At 39.2% G+C, this 19,167-nt stretch overlaps 1 protein-coding gene across 5 annotated transcripts in view; it reads right to left on the reverse strand.

Moving 5' to 3' along the window:
- The window catches only part of KCNQ5 (potassium voltage-gated channel subfamily Q member 5), a gene marked incomplete at its 5' end in the record, with an annotated part of 296,587 nt that overhangs the window by 60,425 nt on the left and 216,995 nt on the right, over positions 1-19,167 (reverse strand). For all 5 annotated transcript variants that reach the window (XM_082305876.1, XM_082305874.1, XM_082305873.1 and 2 more), the window contains one exon: positions 10,809-10,935. In XM_082305876.1, coding sequence (XP_082162002.1) covers positions 10,809-10,935 — 127 coding nt within the window. The remainder of the gene's footprint in view (positions 1-10,808; positions 10,936-19,167) is intronic.

The raw sequence follows: 19,167 nt of genomic DNA on the forward strand, positions 1-19,167 counted from the left end.
GAGGGAAAGGCAGCAGGACGGACAGTCAGACACACACACCTGATGAATAAAGAGGTTCATTAGATCGGACTGTAAGAAAACCACAAAGTTATCAGCAAGAAAAAAACAAAATAACTACAGGCATGGCAAGACTTGTGTATGGAGAAAGGGCTGAATAATTTAGGAGTGGTTAGTCAGAAGACAAATATGAGATGGCAGATAGAGGTATGCAAACTAGTGGAAGATAAGAAGGTCTGTTGGATGCCTCCTATTTACCCTTCCTTATAAAAGTGAGATCAAAAGACAATTTAAATCTGATAAAAAGAAATACAACGTGCAATTAACTTGTAAAATTCATTGCCACGGGATATAAAGGAATAACCAGGGAAAATTAAAGACAAGATTGGATGTTTCTCCCTGAGTTGCTGGAGTTAGATTTTTCAGGGGATCCAAAATTCCCGTATGAGTCAGTCACGAATTACCCAATGTCCGAACAAAAATACTGTGTGATTGCTATTTGGGCTACAGGTATTAACACCTTTTTTAGAGGTATCTGGCACTAGTCAGTGTGTAGCAAGACACCAAATGGGGCTCCTACGTGATCCAGCCCAGCAGGGGAAGCAGTGCTATCTCTGTGCTGGGTCCTTGAAACCACACAGGTAGGAATCTACAGGCAGGAGCCTGCACTTTCATGGCTTTTCAATCACACTCTAAAATCTCAGGGAGGGGCAGGCGGGCAGGCTCTCTGGAAGTGTCCGTCTAACGCATTCTCAGGCTGTGCATAAAATGAAGGCGATGCAGTGGTATGGGAGTGGAAAGGCCAAAAAAATGTGGGAACAGAAAAATCCTGAGTGTGAGGATGAAAGTGGACAGGCAAAAATTAGGAAGTAATGATGCTGAAAAGAGCAGGAGAGAGAAGAGCATGTCTCTGAGGGAGAGGAAAAGCCTGTTTGTAGGTGGAGAGGGAAGAGACTAATAATCTGCTCTCAAATTCAGGGGTTTGGGGGGAAACAGGAGGTATCCAGTATCTACCTGAGTTATTTACTGCAGGTGTTGAAGGCAGGAACATGGGTCCCTCAGTGTTGACTGAAAGAGATGAATTCCTACCTTAAGTTTTCTGAGCTGTCCTCCGGAGGCATATACCTCTCTCCGCTGCCTAAAACCAGAACTTGCATTCCTAACCTACACAACTATTTTGGATGTCTGCGCAGTCAGTGTGAGTGCCTCCTGGGACTCCTCTGTTTCTGTAAACACAGAGTTTGCTCAGATCATACAGAACCAGAGATTTCCAGCCACTCTTTACCCTCAGCTGCTATCCTGCCTGCAATTTGTGGGTGGGTAGCATAAGAGGCACTACTGTGCCAGCGAGAAGCTTTATATGTTTTGGAGAACACTAGTGTGGGGCACCTTGCAGCCACCCTTGAGACTTTCTGGTGTGGGAGATGTCAAGAAAGAAATAGCAGCTCTTTTCAGCTCTTGTCCAAGAGGGAAAAAAACATAATCTGGTAGCCCTCTCACAAACCCAACAGGAGGCAAACCCAAAATGAGATCTTAAATACAGTAGACTGTGCCACTCTGCATGACAACCTCTCCACTCCACCTTGTGACATTTTCATCTGAAACGAAGCAGTCCCCAGTGTGGGGGTCTCATGGCAGGCTGGGCTGGTGAAGGGGAGTCGCCTTGGCTGCCCCCAAGATGGTCACATACATGCGTTGAGGCACCAGGACCAGGTGGCACAAGGGTGGAAGCAAGCGCCTGAGGCTGCCTTTTTCTGCAGCAGGGACAGCTTAGGCCAGACTCAAATTAGCATTTACGCCATTTCAGAGCTTACATAGGTTGATGTAAAATAGATCTGGTGGACCTTCCTTAGATCTGTTATTGACAGCAATATCATCTATCAGCGGAAAGGTCAGATCCTCACTTTTGAGAGTTATCAGCACAAGCTTAAAAGGTAAAAAAATGTAATTTTCTTTAAGAGGAGACTACAGGTTATGCAAGCCAGGTGCTTAAGTGCTAGGGATTGGAAAGGAAGGGAGGAAATTAAAATAAGCAGAACATGCCCAATTTGCCATCTAGAAATATGCAAATATTTCTACTTAGCCGTATTAAACTTGAATATAAATACCGTAACTCTGTTACACAATGTAACAATGTTGTTACATTGTCAAATCCTTCCTAATTGCTGTATTTAACACAGCAGCTGTAAAAAGGAGGAATTAAAAAAACTGTACTTTCTCTTCTTGTACACAAGTCTTTTTCTAATGTAGCAGTTGGAGTGTAACCATTCAAGGCATGATCATAAAAATAGAGATTTCCTGCAATTCCCACTGGAATACTCTGCCCATCAGTCACTTTAACAGTGCTGGTGGCAACACGCAGTTCTCTGAAGGGATGTAAAAGAATGGAAACATCTGTGGAAACTGTATTTCTTCAAGCTTTGTGATCACTAATAAGCTAGTTGCAAGACTGGATGAAGACACCTGGCAATCAGTTTGACTATACTGAACATAACAGTGGGCAAAGCTTGTGTTTTAAACTGTCAGCATTGCCAGTTAACAAATTAAAGCTCAGCAGATACCAGAAAACTGCATTTGAAGAAAACAAGACTATCTATCTGTAAAGCAACTGAAAATGCCTGTTTTTCTAAATGACAATACAAGCAAGAAAAATGAAACCACTGTTTTTAACTGACTGCACCTACAACCCTTTTCCTGGAGACCTGGCTCACACACAGATGACCTGAACAGAAATAAACTAGTCTTCAGCAAAGACAGCAATAAAGTTGCAAAATTAAACAGGCATAAGAGTAACAATTATAAACTAAAAACACCAAAGAGATGGAAAGACGTACAGCAAATAGAAGATAGCAGCATGTTGCCTGCTGTCATATGCTGCAGGATGAATGTAAAAGGAACAAAGTGATCTGTGCAAAAGGATTATTAAATGTATTATTATTACAGAAAAACATGAATGAGGTAGTTGCACACAATACAATACCGAGGGCGATCATTTCTCACTATGTTTCCCCTATTTGCATAGCGCTTTCAAAATATTCTAGAAAGATTCCTGCAGTATATGCCAAGGCGATAACTCCAGATAGACCTCTTCAAATTTCTTCATTTGGGCTCACAGGGGTAAGGCTGGGACACCACAAGAGTAAGCACGATTTGATCAACTAACACCTGCCAGAGTAGTTAAACGTGGCTTAAATAGTCAGATTGACAGTTGTCTAATGTACCACACCAAGGCATTAACATTGAAATTTATGTTAACATGCTGCCAAAACACCCCTAAGTAAGTACAGGCATGTTAGCAAAACAGAAGACACACTGAAAGTGGCTTTTGAAATAAAGTGGTATCACAAGCTAGAGATATCATAGCCCCATGAGAGGCTGCACGTCCACTAAGGATAGAGGAACGGGCAGTTGCAGCAGTCCAAAATAGCAAACACCTAGCCTAATAGGATGCTATTTTGGACCAACATGGAAATGTTCCTAAACGATTTCTGCCTGGAGAGCATAATTTGCTGCTGCAAAAGCAAAACCTGTACAGCCATTGAAGCGGCAATTCCTCTCACAGAGGAGCTATGGTAAAGAGCTGATGATGACCTGAGATGGGAGTTACAAGGAATGTCACACACCGAAGCAGCTGATCTGCAGCACAACATCTGGAAAGAAGCCAAGAAAGCTGAGTATTTCCTTGCATATCAATTAGACTCTGACACCTTGTTCACTTACTTCATTAAAAATATATTTTTTTTAGATGCTAGGAACAATAAAATTTGAAAAACAAACCAACACTTTTACTGCTTTTGAGACTCCATACGCTGAGGTAGGTAGATAAGTGAATTTGGCACAATCCTGTCTAGCTCTCACTTCCACACCAGTGCTTACATTAACAATTACTTAATTTTGGATTGGAGAATTTACGCGTATGTATGGAAACTTGAGCAACTATCTTGTCTATGGATATGATGGGAATTGAGTGTAGTAAGGCAGGATATGAACATCTCAAATTGAATAAAGACAGGTAGTGAAAAGAAAGGTATTTCTGTAAGCATCTTCATATACTCGGTATCTCTAGTAGCAACAAGTTTAAAGCTAGTCCCTAAAAAATATGAGCAAAACTGAACATACCAAGTCTAAAACCAGAAAATGTTGACTGCTTCTTTGTCTGTCAGCTGCTTTCTTCCTTCTTACTGTACATTTCCAAGTCACTGAAACCTTGTGGCTCATAAGCAGCACTGGAAGTTCTATAATATACATTCATAATATATAATATTTTATAATGTATAGTATTTAATAATATTAACTTATTATCATAATTATTATAAAACTACAATGTGTTTTCTGAGATCCAAACATGAAAGATCATCAATCATTTGAAAGACTCCATAAATCATTTACAGAATCTGAGTGAGTATGGACAGAGAACCTCATTATTTCTAAATCATTTGCCTGTGACATTTGACTTTAGGAGACTTTCCTAACAAAAATGAACCAAATTAGGAATCGCTAAACATTTTAGCGCAGGTATTGAGTTATATCAGTCTTGTTTGGAATGGACATAACTACCTCATGCTTGGGAAAATATCTTCAATAGCCTTCTAATAAATTAATTCGAATATCACAAATAAATTAATTTTAGTAAAAGGTCTCTGGCTTTTAACAGTCTTTCTATCACAAAGCTGTCTTCATTCTCTGATTCTTCACATGCCAGTGCTCTAACCTATTTCATCCATTCTGGTGTGGATCTCTCCTAATTTGTACTGCTGGAGTTGTCTCTTTACAAATGACTGATTGTTCTTTGGATGAACAAAATCAAAGTTTCTCATGTAGAAGATGACTACAATTAACACCAGGTGACGGGGTAAGTCAGCATCTCTCTCTGGACCAATTAAGAATATTTATTGATGTTTGGATAGTTTCAATGGGGTTGAGAGACTGTAATTTCCTGCTCCAAATCTCCCAGAGCAAGAATTCAACCATACGTTATCCAGAAACCAGAAACTGTATTATTGGCTCTTCTGCATGTTTGGGAGAGAGAGCTTCTAATTTTGATGATAAAGAGAAAAAGATCCAGACTGAATATAAAATGCCTTTCCCCAGGAAAAGGGAACTGGTTTATTTCCATGAATTATTTTGATTTCAATTACTCAATATTTTTCAATGAAGAATCATTTCATCAGAAATCTTACACTAGCCTTGTTGACTTCCTTCATCAGCAGATAGCAAATGCACAGAATATGGATGGAAAAAAAGCTCAGCCCTCAGATCAAAACCGCAATCTCCAAGCCTCAGGAACAGGGAATGTGACACTACCCACAGCTCTGCAGCGGGAAAGAAGAACTCGTTAGACACACCTCACTTAGGTTGCCCAATTCATGATAGGCACTCCTCTACTCAAAATAACATGGTAGTGACACTAGTGTAAGATTAAAAAACCATGCCAATCAACAAACGCAGGCTGCTGAATTCTCTAGCACATACCAAAAAGAAATTTCAACATGAACTGCATTGTACCAAACTAGCAGATTTCTTTTGAATAGCAGACATACAACTTCTAGAAGGAGAAGACCAGAGCCTGATGGCTTTACTCATAGGAAATGGTACCTTACTCAGCAGCGAGGGTAGTAGTCAGCAAAAGTAAACGTGAAAGAATAAGGCCATAGATGATATTCAAAAGACATTATTTTTCCTACGCATTTCTAAAAACTGTACTGCCAGGACTGTCAAACATGAAGATATGCCACTAAATATTAGTTTTAAAAACCTACACAATTTGGGACCGATTTAGCCTAAAGAGCACCTCTGTTCATCGCACAAAATTATGGCTGCTGAAATTATCTGAGGAAATGTCAATTCCCAGTCTTAATACCATTACTACTATCAGAGTATTTTCTGGAGTGAAGTGGGCAATGTGTTCCTGAGATGAGTTCAAGTCAGGCTGGCAGGAGACCCCCCAATGTGGAATTTGCTCCTGCTGGAACTTGGTTTTGCTGGGATTTATAATGAGATGTGATGTGAGATGTGTCTCCTTGGTCGAGTATATACTAATTACAGACCATTGCTGGGTTATTTAGAGTTCAAATTATACTGGAAAGGGGCTGTTTATATTGTTTATCATGAGCAGCAGATTTACTATCTGTCTGTATTTAAACTATATAATGTGTCTGAATACCAAGGTGACAGACACACAACATATCATTACATAAGTATGATGAATTAATTCAAATTAAAGGTTCAGCAGATCTTGTAACACACTAGATATGGATCTGTTTATAAAGGTTTGACAAAAGTGCCATATGATGGTTCATTACCACTCTAATTAATGAAAAATAGATCCAGTAATATGCAACAGCCGCTGCTATCACTTAATGCTCTGAAACGAGGTTTGCCAGCCATGAAGTTCAAGAGCCTGATTACAGATAATGGACTTAAGCTTCCTGTTGGGAATTTGTTCATTCTGCAGCCTCAACAGAATTTGAACTTGTGACATTTCCATCATGCTGTAGCTTGACTAGAGGTAAAATAGAAGCAGCTGTGGGGAAACTGCTAATGGACTAACTGAAATACATGAAATCTTTCACTGGGCTGGACCACCAGGAAGTCTAGTTGCCCTGGAGAAATCTTATATTACCAGAAGTGGGATCAAATTTAAGGTGAAAAAATTCTGAAACAGGAGTTTCAAACCCCAAATTTAAATCTAGAAGTTGCATAAAGTTTAGGCACTAAAATTCACTATTTCCAGCATTTGATGGGAAGTGTGCTCGCATGCTCTTCATTTGCTCTTGCCCTTGCCAGGCTTCCTCACGCAGGAGTCCCAAAGTCTCCTACAGAGTCAGTGGAGAGAAAGAAGTTCCTCTAAAAGCCTAGCAGACTTCAGACATGCAGGTGAGACTGGCAGGATTTTACTCTCCTGACCCACAGCTTGTTATTTATTATTCCTCAGTATTTTTATAATATGCCACTGCATGGGAGCTGCCCTCACGGAGTGAGATTTCATTGTGATGGTAAAACCTCTCATACGCATAGGACAGTGGCCAGAAGTTTAATTTTGTCAGGTCCCATGCAACCATCCAGGAGGCCCATTGCCAGAGAAAGAACAATGGACTCTTCATTTATTTCAGTGTCCCTGAATGGCTTTACAGGAAAGGTATGTGATACTTTCTTTACAGTAAGCAGACATGTCCTCTTTTATTTCAGGGATCTTCAGGGAGCATGGGTCCTCCTGAGGCACAGGCAGGTACAGAGTTCTTCCTGGGCGTTGGCATCCCTGGCCCCCAGAGGCAGCAGTTAGGAGATGTGGTGCCTGGATTGCTACTCTTCTGCACAGTATAACGCAACAACATTGCTCTGCAGTGCTAACAGCCAGGCTTCAGACTGATATGCCCAGGAAATTCAGGATTTGCAGAAGTAAATACATCTTTAAGTACATTAAGTACCCAGGAGGGTATGTTGGTATGCCCTTTACATTACGTACACAAGCTCATATACAATCAGAGAAAATAAGGGGTGGCAGATAACTCCTGACATGGAACAAAATACAAATCAAGGTTTAATACTACACTATTATTCCCATTTTCACAGAAATAAGCAAGGGTACAAAACTGTCAAATAATTTGATAGATATTATTATTAACCTGATAGCACACAGCGATGCTTGGTGAACTAATTTGTCAGAGTAGTGACATTGTAGGCACACTAATGTAAGCACAGAGCTTTGGCCCTGAATAAATTTTTTCTGGTTATTAGGTTATTAATGAAAAAAAATAAAGGCTGTCTGAATATGACCCTTGAGGCAATCCTCAAATTTATTATTTCTAGCTCTTAGGCCATTCCCCTATGTGATTTGTGTTTGATCACAAAAATAATCAGAGAACAGATCTGCTGGAGATACATAGCAAATATAATTAATAGTAAACAGATGGAGTCTTCTAAAATATTGTTCCACTGTAACAATAAGCAGAAAGAATAACTGAATGGATGTGTAAGTAAATAATTAAACAAACACATGAGAAGTAATAAGCCGAAACTGGCTATGTGCTTTTAAGGAGACCTCGGCACTGAGTTCACTGAGTTGTCCCTGAAGCCATCCTTTCTCCAGGATGAACAAGCCCAGGTCCCTCAGCCTCTCCTCACAGGGCAAATGCTCCAGCACTGATCATCTTGGTGTCCTTCACTGAGCTCACTCGTTTATTGATGTCTTTCATTTATGGTGTTGGAGGGGGCAAATGGGGTGCAGTATCTTAGACGTGGTCTAATGAGTGCCAAGTAAAGGGAGATAGTCATATGTCCTCATCTACTGATGGTGCTCTAGCTAATACAGCCCATTGGTCTTTGCTGCTAGGGCACACTTTGCTATGACTGCAAAGCCAAGGTGTCAGGCAAATAGTTACTTTATGTAGCAAGAGCTGCAAGATGACTTGCTAAAAGTTATTCCTCAAAAGATCAAATCTGGAGAGATGCTGAACATCAGAAACTCCCTTCAGGGACGCTAAAGTCCAGAAATGGACAAAAATCAATCAGCAGAAGAAGAGAGACACAGAATAATTAATGGCAAGAAATTCAAGCTACTGGTTTAGTTTCCAGAAGCTGCGCTAGTAGCTGTACAGTGTTTTGCAGAACAAAGTTCCCTTTTCATCCAGTGAACCAGCATAGGAAGAAATTCACAAGCAAAAGACTGTTGGCTACTAATTAATTCTGCTAGCAAGTGATGGAGTTGCAAGGGCAACAGAGAAGATGCTTTTAAGGCTAGAGATTGCCTACATGAACATAGGTGCAACAAGAAGAGCAGGTGAACTCCAGAGAAAGGAGGAAAAATCACGATCAAGTGAAGTAAACCCCGACACTCACTGAGGCCTGTGCCAGGAGACCTGCCTGAACTATTTCACAAAGAGTAGGAGGGTAGCTACGAGCTGTTTAAAGGAAAGGGGGAAAATCTACGTCAGTCACCCCATGATAACACGCAGAGTTTTGGACAAGGAAGAACCCCTCTTCACTTTTGCTGGGAATTAACACCTCAGATTGAAGATAATCACTGGCAGAAAACTCACCAGTTGAATGGAGACAGGAAAAGGAGGAGAAATGAAAGCTGAATCGAACAAACTGCTAGTGTTCCCGCACCACAGCATTTGGGAGAGCAGCAAACCACTCTGGGATGTCAAATGCTTCTAGTAAGTTCAAAGTCTTTAAAGATTTATATGTTTCTAGTAAGTTCTAAATGGCTGAAGTACGTTAATTTTACTAAATTAACAGTCTGCTGCTTTCTTATGATTGTGTGCTGGCAACACCTGACTACTGCAAAGTTTCAGGTGCACTGCAAAATCTTGGAATAATGGTAAGTCTGGTTAAGGAGGGTAGCTGTGTTGATGCAGGCAGAGTGAATGTCTGAATTTCTAGCTTTCCCTTGACAGGGAAAGGCTGGTAAGATTTTTAAATTTTCTTTCCACTTTCCTTTCGGTCAGTCGTGGGAACCTTGGGGCTGGACAGGGTGGGGTGAGGTACCTACCCACCTCCGCTGCTGCCTGAACAAAACAACTGCCAATCCCAGTACATCCTGCTCTCCCACAGTGACATACAATAACATAGATGGGGTGATTCTTTCTGAGGGGGAGACAGTCTGCGATGCCTTTCCACCTACTCATGCACCTCTTGCTAAAGCCCCTTTCTCCATTGGAGGAATTCCGCAGTGGGAGAAGGTGTGGATTTACCAGGGAATAAGGCAGAAGGCAAAAGCTCGCTTTACACATTAGCCCTAACGAGTGCACTGGTCTGTGATGCCACAGGACACTGCATAACTCTTTTTTAGACCAGGATTGCATTCATCTACATGACAATATTGTTATTCACTGTTTACACTGAGACCTGTGTGTAACTGCTATAAGAGTGTGACTCTGTGTGATAGCTGCTGTATAGATGCATGGGAGAATGTGTTTCCTGCCCCAATCGTCTATAAATTAATTTAAGACACAAGCAGATGAAATTAAAGGCTGGAGAGAGGAAGGAGATTGAGAAAGAAGTTGGGACATTGATATCCTGAAGTTCCACAGATATCCTGTAAAAAGCATTTGCTCCAAAACATTAGTAAAATAAGCAATTATCAGATTAATTTGGTTAGCCATCCTTGATTTCTACCTTTATTGGGAAACTGTTTTCCTGAAGGTTCTTTTTAAAAATAGGGTTTTGACTGGTTGTGGGCTTATTCACCATTTTCAGAGAGAATTTCTAGAGCAAAGAAGGGGAGGAAGAGTTTCTTGAAATAGTTGTAGAAGTATGCTATATCCTATGCCAGACTCACTGGCAGAGCAGATACCTGGACTGTCATGCAGAGAGCAGCAATGCAGGAAGCAGCAGTGTTGTCAGAAGACATTTCTAGGTAGGTTTTCAAACTTATTGCAGTGTACACATGTCTGATCACAGAGGTTAAATAAAGAGAGCACAATGTATGCACATATGTTCATGGTATGTATGCCTGTATATACAAGATGTCTAATATTCATGCTCCTTAAATGCATACAGCTCTCATGATTTTCAACGAGATTAGCTCTCAGTCCCTCATTCTTCCAATATACATGCCAGCAGTATGACATGCATAGGAAGATGTCTTTTGGAGAACGTAAGAAACGTAGGCTGACTGGTATTTAGGGACTTTGTGATTTTATATCTAGAAAAGCTTTGGGCAGGTGACAGGTGACACACAGCTATTCTGGATTTACACCTGGTTTCTGCAAACAGAGTTTGATTCCATTAGTTTTCATTCAAAAGCAAAACAGAAGGGGGGGGGATTTTATTTTTATCTTAAAATAAACTAGAGCTGAGACACTCACCTATTACACAGAATGGTTTCCTTGCAAAGCGCAGTCTTCCTTGCCATCCTCGGTATCGACAACAGCATCCAGCAGACCAGATACGAATAATAAATTCCAAACCAAAGACAACAATCATGACAAATTCCTAGAAATGGAAAATAAGAAAAATGTCTGTTACAGATAACCAACACTGAAGCATCAGGAAACTTATGACCACTGTGTGTGTCTACCAGTATTCCTTGAGCACATGAAGATCCCAAGCCAAACTTGGGACCCTGTTCCCCAGGATGGTTGCACATCTACACACAAAACACAGTCCCCAGAGCTCCCTGGTGAGGGGTCCAAATCTAATCTGAATAACATTAAATATCTGATAAGATCAGCTACTAACTATGAAATATTGAAGGACTGAATCATTCTCAAAAAATACCAAAGCAAAATATTCAGTGACTTTGGATATTGAAGATCAGACCACACGTAATTTAGACAGCTAGTGAAGAATATATGTTATATATCCACATCCATAAAATTAGTTCTTAGTTTGAAGGCTGAACGTTTTGGTAGATATATTCTCATTGTAGCAATATACAGGTGAAGTGATTAAGATGATGCAGAAACATTTAGGAAATCAATTTGTTCCTAGAAGGAGGTTAAGATACATGCAAGTGTAATTACATAGAATGGGTACGTAACTGTTTGTAAGACAGTAAATGAATGTTCATACTAGGCATAACTTTCCCTGGACAACTCGTGAATGAAAGCATTTAAAAATCTCACCTCCTTTGTCTGGCTTGCTTTTCTTTCACATTGAAACTTTCTTTAAGATTATCCATTTCAATAGCATCAACTTGTATTTATGCAGCTTTTATTGGAAGAAATTTTTCAGTACAGCAGTGAGGTCAGCAGAGTTGCAGCAGTAGAGCTTGGAGCACAATTCAGCTCCATACCTTAAGGAAATCTGAATCCCTATAATATGCAGTACCTACACACTGGTATGAAATTATAAACTTAGTTTCGATTCTCTCCTGGAATGCCATCATAAAGTTATGGGTTTTGAAATGATAAAATAAAAAATTGTGTGTTAACCAAAAGAAGGAGAAAAGTACTTGAAGGAACTTCTTAAGGAATTCATCAAGAAGAAGAGGATGAAAGTTGTATTTTATTTGGCAGCTGAATGTATTTCCATGTCCAGGAGAAAGCTGTTCCTTGTCAGCGAATTAACTTGTTATTTCTACAGGATGAAGAGTAGTGTGGTACTGGTAAGAAAACACTGCAAATAAATAAATTAGAGGAATAGTTGCAAGGGTACGGTTGATACAATATTGACTTTTTCCCAATTAAGAGTTTGCATGTTTTTAGTCTGTGAGACCCTACAACTCTGGAAGCCAATAAGGCTGTAAATATCACATATGTCAACTTGGGCATTAATTTACCTGAACAAATGACATTATTAATGTTGTGTCATGTAATGTTGCTTTACTAGCTTATGATCACTGGCAGTACATTGAAACATTGTGAATTTAATTTGCTTTTGCTGTCATAGAACAATTTGAAAAAATAGTATTCCTTCCTAAAACATGTCAGCTTGTATAACTACATCACATTGAAAGATGTTTTAGAACCTTCTTCAGTGTCTTCGTTTCCAGTTTTGTAAATCCCATATTGAATGCCTAAATCACACAAGCAGAATGAGATCCCTTTGCTAAAACGTGGCTAAAGAAAATGTCATAATTTTGTTAGAAAAGAACACATGGAAAAACGAGTCTGACTGTTTAAGGTTTTCTTTTTATTCATTCGACTGCAAGAAACTTCAGCTTAATTCCATGGACAGAGTTATTGCACAACTTTAGAAAGGATTATGTGCAAAATTGAAGAACTTCTCCATATAGTAACAATAATTCTTAATAGTTGGCTACCATGTGGTACATTTCCTTGTAGGAAATCCTGTATAGGCCAAGAATAAAATGGACAAGAAGCCAACTGGAAAAAAGGAAGAATAAGTATTTTTGTTATTTAACTACCACTTTTATAGTGGTAGTTAAATCATGAATTGTCAAATCTGGTTTACAAATTGTTAGATGATGTCTCTGAATTTATGGGGGTTGATGGCAGGCATCCAGGTCATTTGACATCTGATTCTCCTGATGAAGTTTCTTCTTTGGGGCAGAGTAAGAGATACCAAAGGAGAGGATACCAGCAAAGCATGAAACATTCTTTCTTTCCAATAAAATCTTTTCCTTGTTAAAATCTAATCACATTTCATTTGACTAAAGTTTGTCGTTTCCCTGGAAAACATACTGTATGTACGGATGCATGAGAAACACCTCCTGCTTTGTAAGTACGCTGAAATTGTCACAGGCATCTTACAGGAGCTGATCCACACACACAGAAGCGTGTCCTCTGTCACACTCTAGACCTCAGTAGGCACTCCAATGCAGAAGTGGCAAGAACAGAAAGTACTTAATGATTCTGGAATGACTAGTCTACAGCTTCAATTCAGTTAAATTAGTATCACAAAACTGCTGGTAGAAGTTGAAAAGAGGTAATATTTTTTGGTAGTTTACTATTCTGGTTGCTACTAGCGCTCTGCAGTTTTGTATTCACCATCTGTACTACCATTAGCAATTACTATTTGCTACGCTTGCTCAGTTATACAAAGGTGAAAAAAGCCATTGTGTGCTGAAAGCACGTGTTTGAGAGTCTCTTGTACTACATGGTGTACTTGTCTCAGAGGCAGAAATCCTATTTGTCTCTCACACACAAATGCATATACAAGTACTACAAAGAGAAACTTCCTGGAGATATATCTATTCTGACAGAGAAAAAGAGCAAAAGGGTGTTTTATCAAAAATGTTTTTTTGAGGGTGGGGTAAGAGTATAATATTTTTCATGGAGAAACATTGTGAAACATCTTTGTTCATTCCTTGAGAAAAATAGTTACCATTTCTAGCAACATTATGAACTTATGCCTGGTGATATTCTCTCAAAATTAACTGAGGTTTCTGCTACTTAAGTAAATTTTAACAACAGCTGCTGTAGTTGTAGTAAGTGAGCTCAAATACAGTAAATATGGCTCTCTGCACTGTAATGCTAAAAGAACTGCTGATTTTAAAAATACTATATATGATTTTCTTCCACACATACCAAATTTGTGGAGGTTTTAAAATACAGTATAAGCTTTAATAACAGAAAAGACATTGAACAAAGTGGAGATGGGGTTTCACGCTTATTTTTGCACTTTCTGAAATAGAAATGGTTCAAAATGATCCTTATATCCTGGTCATTCCTACTTCCTCAAAGAACAACCGATTTTGAAGGGAATACATATCATCATAAATAAAGTCTAAAGGAAAATGATTTTCCTAGAAAATGTGAATGCATTGAAACAGAAATTCTTCATAGTAGTATATATGACAGTTTTGTTGTATTTTGGATTAGTCCAGGTTGGAACCAGAGAGAAACAAAGAATCCCACACCACTGCGAAAAAAGTAATGTTTTAGTAATCAGTGCACTCAGTCACAACATAAACTCAAATCTCTGTCAAGGTTAATGCAGGCCAGGGAATGACATTATTTTTTCCTATGGCAGCTGCACAGTCACGAGGTTCTTGGTTTTCCATGGACAAAAATTGGAAGGACACATCCCAAACAAGATCAGGATTTTTTTTAAAATTTCGTTTGGAATGGCTTATTACAAAATTAAGCATAAATCTAGGCTTTTAAATAATTTGGTTTTAATTCCTCGGCAATTGAAACAGAAGATCAGAACATAATTGGAAAGGCATGTGATTGAATAAATCATTAGACCTCATATGATTTGTAAGGTTCATGTAGAAATGATGCATTCCAAGTATCTCTGTCTTATGTATAATATGATGGAACCTCATTAATTTTGGATTACGTATAGATATTAATAACAACATTTGCATCAGAATGGGAAAATCCTGCACTGTTGATAAATCTATCCTCCTTCAAAATTCAGCAAGGCTGAATTTGAACTCATGAGCAAGTTTAGATTTACTGGAAACCTAACCCTTCCCTTCCTAGGTAGAACAGGGATGCCCTGGCCTTTGCCATTTCTTCCTTTTCTCCTATCTTGTCATCCTTTTGCAATCACAGCTGCATCTGGCCTTGCACCACAGTTACCACAATCTGTAACTTTTTTTGATATTTAAGCTCACAGTTAGCTGTAATTGGTAGTTTGGACAGTAGAAAGTCTTTCTTCCTTCTCAAAGCACAGTTCATTCAGACTGATGTCATTCTGAAATGTTTCTGCAGTTCCAGTTGTCACAGGGAACTATGCATACATGGGAGAAGCAAGGCTGAAACACACGGGCTTAAAAGATACAGTTGTTTTTGGCATAAGGAGCACAGGTGCCAGTGTGCTCCTAAAGTTTTTTACATCTGCATGTGCCTTGGTTGCTCTGCCACTGGAACAATGAGAGTCACACAAATGACAGGAAAGGAAAATAAGAGGTCATCCAGAGCAAGGTTTCTATTAACAGGCGGCCCTGTAGGACTCTAATGAATAGGGCTGATAATTAATTAAATCAAGCATACTTTGTACAATCCAGCTACGATGAGAACTTTTTTTCTTTTTTTTTTTTCCCCTTTTTAATTAGGATACAAGTGATGATTTGTTGAAATTGTTTACATTAGCATGCTTCTCAGGTAGTTTTTAATGATAAGGATTTCCCTAAGCATAACATTAAAACAGCAAAAAACTGTTTTATCATAGCTTTCTTGTTCATTAACATAACTGCTTATTAAAACTTAAAATAATTTGCTGCTGCTGAAATTAGGTGCCTTGGTGGTAGACCGTCATTTCTGGGAATTAGAACCATTTTCAAGATGAGACAAAGAGCAAAGTTGAGCACTCTGTGCCGTTCTTCTAGGATGCTCCTGGCTATTTTGCAATGTGTAAATGAGCTGAGGTTTGGATATAAGAAATCTGCCCACAAGACAATGGCTCTACTGTTATTTTAATTATATTTCTTGTATGGAAATTGTGTTGTTAAGTATTCTAAAGACTAGCGAACTAGGACAACAGAGCTGCAGACTGATGTAAAGAGCTGCCTGCCTTGAGCTTATAGGAGAACTGGGTCTACAAGTGACATTGTCAGAAGCCTGGGAAATGGACTAGAACAAATCAAATTAATCCCCTGAAATAAGCTTTAATAAGGCCACAAGTCTTTCCCTACTGAAGACAACATCTCTGCAGTGTAGCTGCACTGCAGATGCTCATCTGGTGTAAATCAGCACAGACTCACTACAGTAGCACAACAGCAGGAATAGGAGGAGCAATGTCATCTAATAGAGCTCGGGAAGTGCCCTCTCTTCCCTAAAAACTCATAAACAGGGAAGTCCACTGTTTCCAAATCAGTTGGAAAAGAGGGAGAACAGACATGTTCTCATCCTTTAATTTATGGCTGACTGGTTTAAGAATGTCACCAGCTGCTAAAATCTCTTTATGGTGACACATGATGAATAGTTGATACCAGTCAAATAGCAATGCTTTGTTATTCATCGTCAAAGAGGATGCGATTGTTTTCTCCTTCGGTTAAAGGAAGAACATAACACTCAGCTTCTGCATCCCTCTCCCAAGCAAAAAAACCCTTTACTGCATCAAAGTACTGAGCACCAGAGTTGGGCCCTACACTTTAAACAGGTACTATTGGGATGTGAGGGGAAGCACAACACTAGTCTGCTTCAGAGAAACCTGAGGAAGGTCTGAGCTTTAAATAGTTGTGATGCAGAAGCTGGTGGCGGACTAGGGACACTTCTGTTATGCTGGCCAGTTTCCAGATTAAAATCAGCAGATATGAATATGTGCACACTTTATTGTTCAAAATAACAGTAGAATTTGAATACACATTTGTATTATTCCTGATTCAGGATTAGAAGGGGAGATCTTTGATCTAAACAGCTAACAAGTATATCTCCATGTGCATATATACACTTAAGGAACTAATGTTTTAATTCTTTCCAACTGCAGTTTAACAGTGGGAGAGGCGGCCATAAATCTGAAAATATAACCCAGAATAGACCCTATTAGTGGCATATAAATCACAACCAGAGCCTTCAGTTCAGCTCCCAGTGCAATACACAATAAGCATGAAATGAAATTTATGCACCTTTTTGTCATTTATCAGTTTTATAATGAATGTGATGCTTTTACTACACTTACTTTTCCAAATTATGATTAAGATTTCCCATGTTGATTTTACGTTAATAGAGGATTGAGAAATCAGTTCTGTGCCTTTTAATCTAATACACAGCTACAAGTCTATTGATATAATATTAAAATCCCAGTGATATGCTTAGTTTTAATTAGCCACATGTTATATAGGACTTCTGCTATCCAACTCCCTTTTAGCTTTTTGTGTTTATTACTTGAAATGGCACCTATCAGTCATGTTTCTTTATTCATTTACAACAGAAAAAAGCCCAGAATTTTTATGTCAAGTGAACCCAGTTTTGAATCAGACAGTAAAAGCACGCACCAGAATTAGGTAGCTGCCATTTAATTAGGGTTTTCATCATCTCTTACAGAGTAAATACAAATATTTACCATATCAGACCCAATACATGATTCCTAGCACTGAAACGGTGCTAACCTTCCTCAGCATCCATGAAGCCTCCCCAGATCAGCAAACCCACTTCACACCACCACCACAGACCGGCTGCTGAGGATCTGCTGGTGCCACAGGAATGAGTGCCACACAGGTGTGCTGGGCAGCTGTGCTCCCGGCCGCTGGCCATCACGGTTACTGCGATTACCATGTCAGTGCACGTGTGGGCAAACACATCCCCAAACTCCTTTTGGCTGCTGGATTTTGGTGGACGTGGTTCTTCTAAGAAGACCCTGGTGATCACTGAAAACCTTTTTTCAAATTGGGAAAATGGCAATGGGAAATGTTGACTTCACCACCTATCCTGTCTGTCCTGCTCTTCCCAAGATAGAGCATCACCCTTAAACATGGCTCTTTCCAGTCCCTCCCATTTACGCTCACTGCTTTGTGCCAGATCATTTGTTTGTGTCAGGTACAACTACATTTCTGAGAGAATTCCCGAAAGAAGACGGTAGCCATGAAACTCACACTATAGAATAATTCCCTACTTTCCAAGTATTTTTGTATCCTGCTTTGTGCTTGTTCACATTTTCTTTCTCTGTAGTGAGATCTCAGCAGTAAATGCTCTCATTTTGATTTTAAAATTATACACATATTGAAAACAATGAAGCTCTGTACAGCTGTACCCAGGCCTTTGCATTTCCTTTGTGATTTCTTCACGCATTTTTTTCTGCTGTAGTCACGTTTCTGATGTCACATGTTACAGGCAGACGTTCAAGCACATGTCTCTGTAGCAACACAGCTCCCAAATCTTCCTCTTGAAATGTTTGTGAAGAATTTGATATCTTTTGCTGTGTCCAAAAGAAATGCAGAATGGGTGCCAGAGCCAGTACAGACTCTGAATCCTTTTATGCTCTGGCATCCATGTTAATTTTGTATTGATGCAAGGGGTTTAGCCTAATTGTTACAGCCAAACACATGTATGTGAATTAACTGATAACATTTGACATGGTGTATAGCAGAGCGGGATGGGATAGTTATTCTTTTATTTTTTGGTCTTAGCATGTTTGTTGTTGTTAAATCCTAGAGAGTCTGCAAATTATATTTGCTATTTTCTTTTTTTAAAGTGATTTCTTCTTGCAGTTTCCCAGTTCACAAAGCTTATTCACAGAGCTTCCCTAGGAGTACATCAGTGCATGTTTTGACCACTGGGAGACCTATGAGCATCTGGGATAATATGCACTGAAATGTTTCCAGCACCAAATGTGTTCAGAAAGCAATTTTAAGAAAGTGTTTCCTGACAATTGGTAAATTTTGGCAAACTGGACTTGGAAGGCACTTTACCCAAACTGCCATAATCCTGCTTATGCATTCAGTTTCTTGAAGATATTAACTTCTGTCATCTCACCAAATATTTCTGTTACTTAAACAAGTTTTTAGTTACAATATTTTTATTCAATTCCTTAGGCTGAGTGACAACGTTGACTTGGTTCCCTCTTTTCAGTCCAATAACTAGACTTTGAGAGCTGGTACACCAAGTCTTGTGTTTTACAAATTATGCCATTTGCTGAATGTTTTGCAGCTTTTCCTATTATCTTTTTTCAAGGCTTATGGAATTTTGGTCTCTTGGAAAAAGAAAAGAACAAACCCCTTCCACATCCTCTCAAAAACATACATATATCTTTGTGAGACATTCATTTCCTGTGATCATATCTTCATATGGTGCAATCAGCCAATTCCTGTCTGGTTCTGATTTGATACCAAAGTTGTTATTCTGTCCATGACATACACCCTTTCCTTAGGCA

Source organism: Platalea leucorodia, assembly GCF_965183815.1.
Source record: "Platalea leucorodia genome assembly, chromosome: 3".
NCBI lineage: Eukaryota > Metazoa > Chordata > Aves > Pelecaniformes > Threskiornithidae > Platalea > Platalea leucorodia.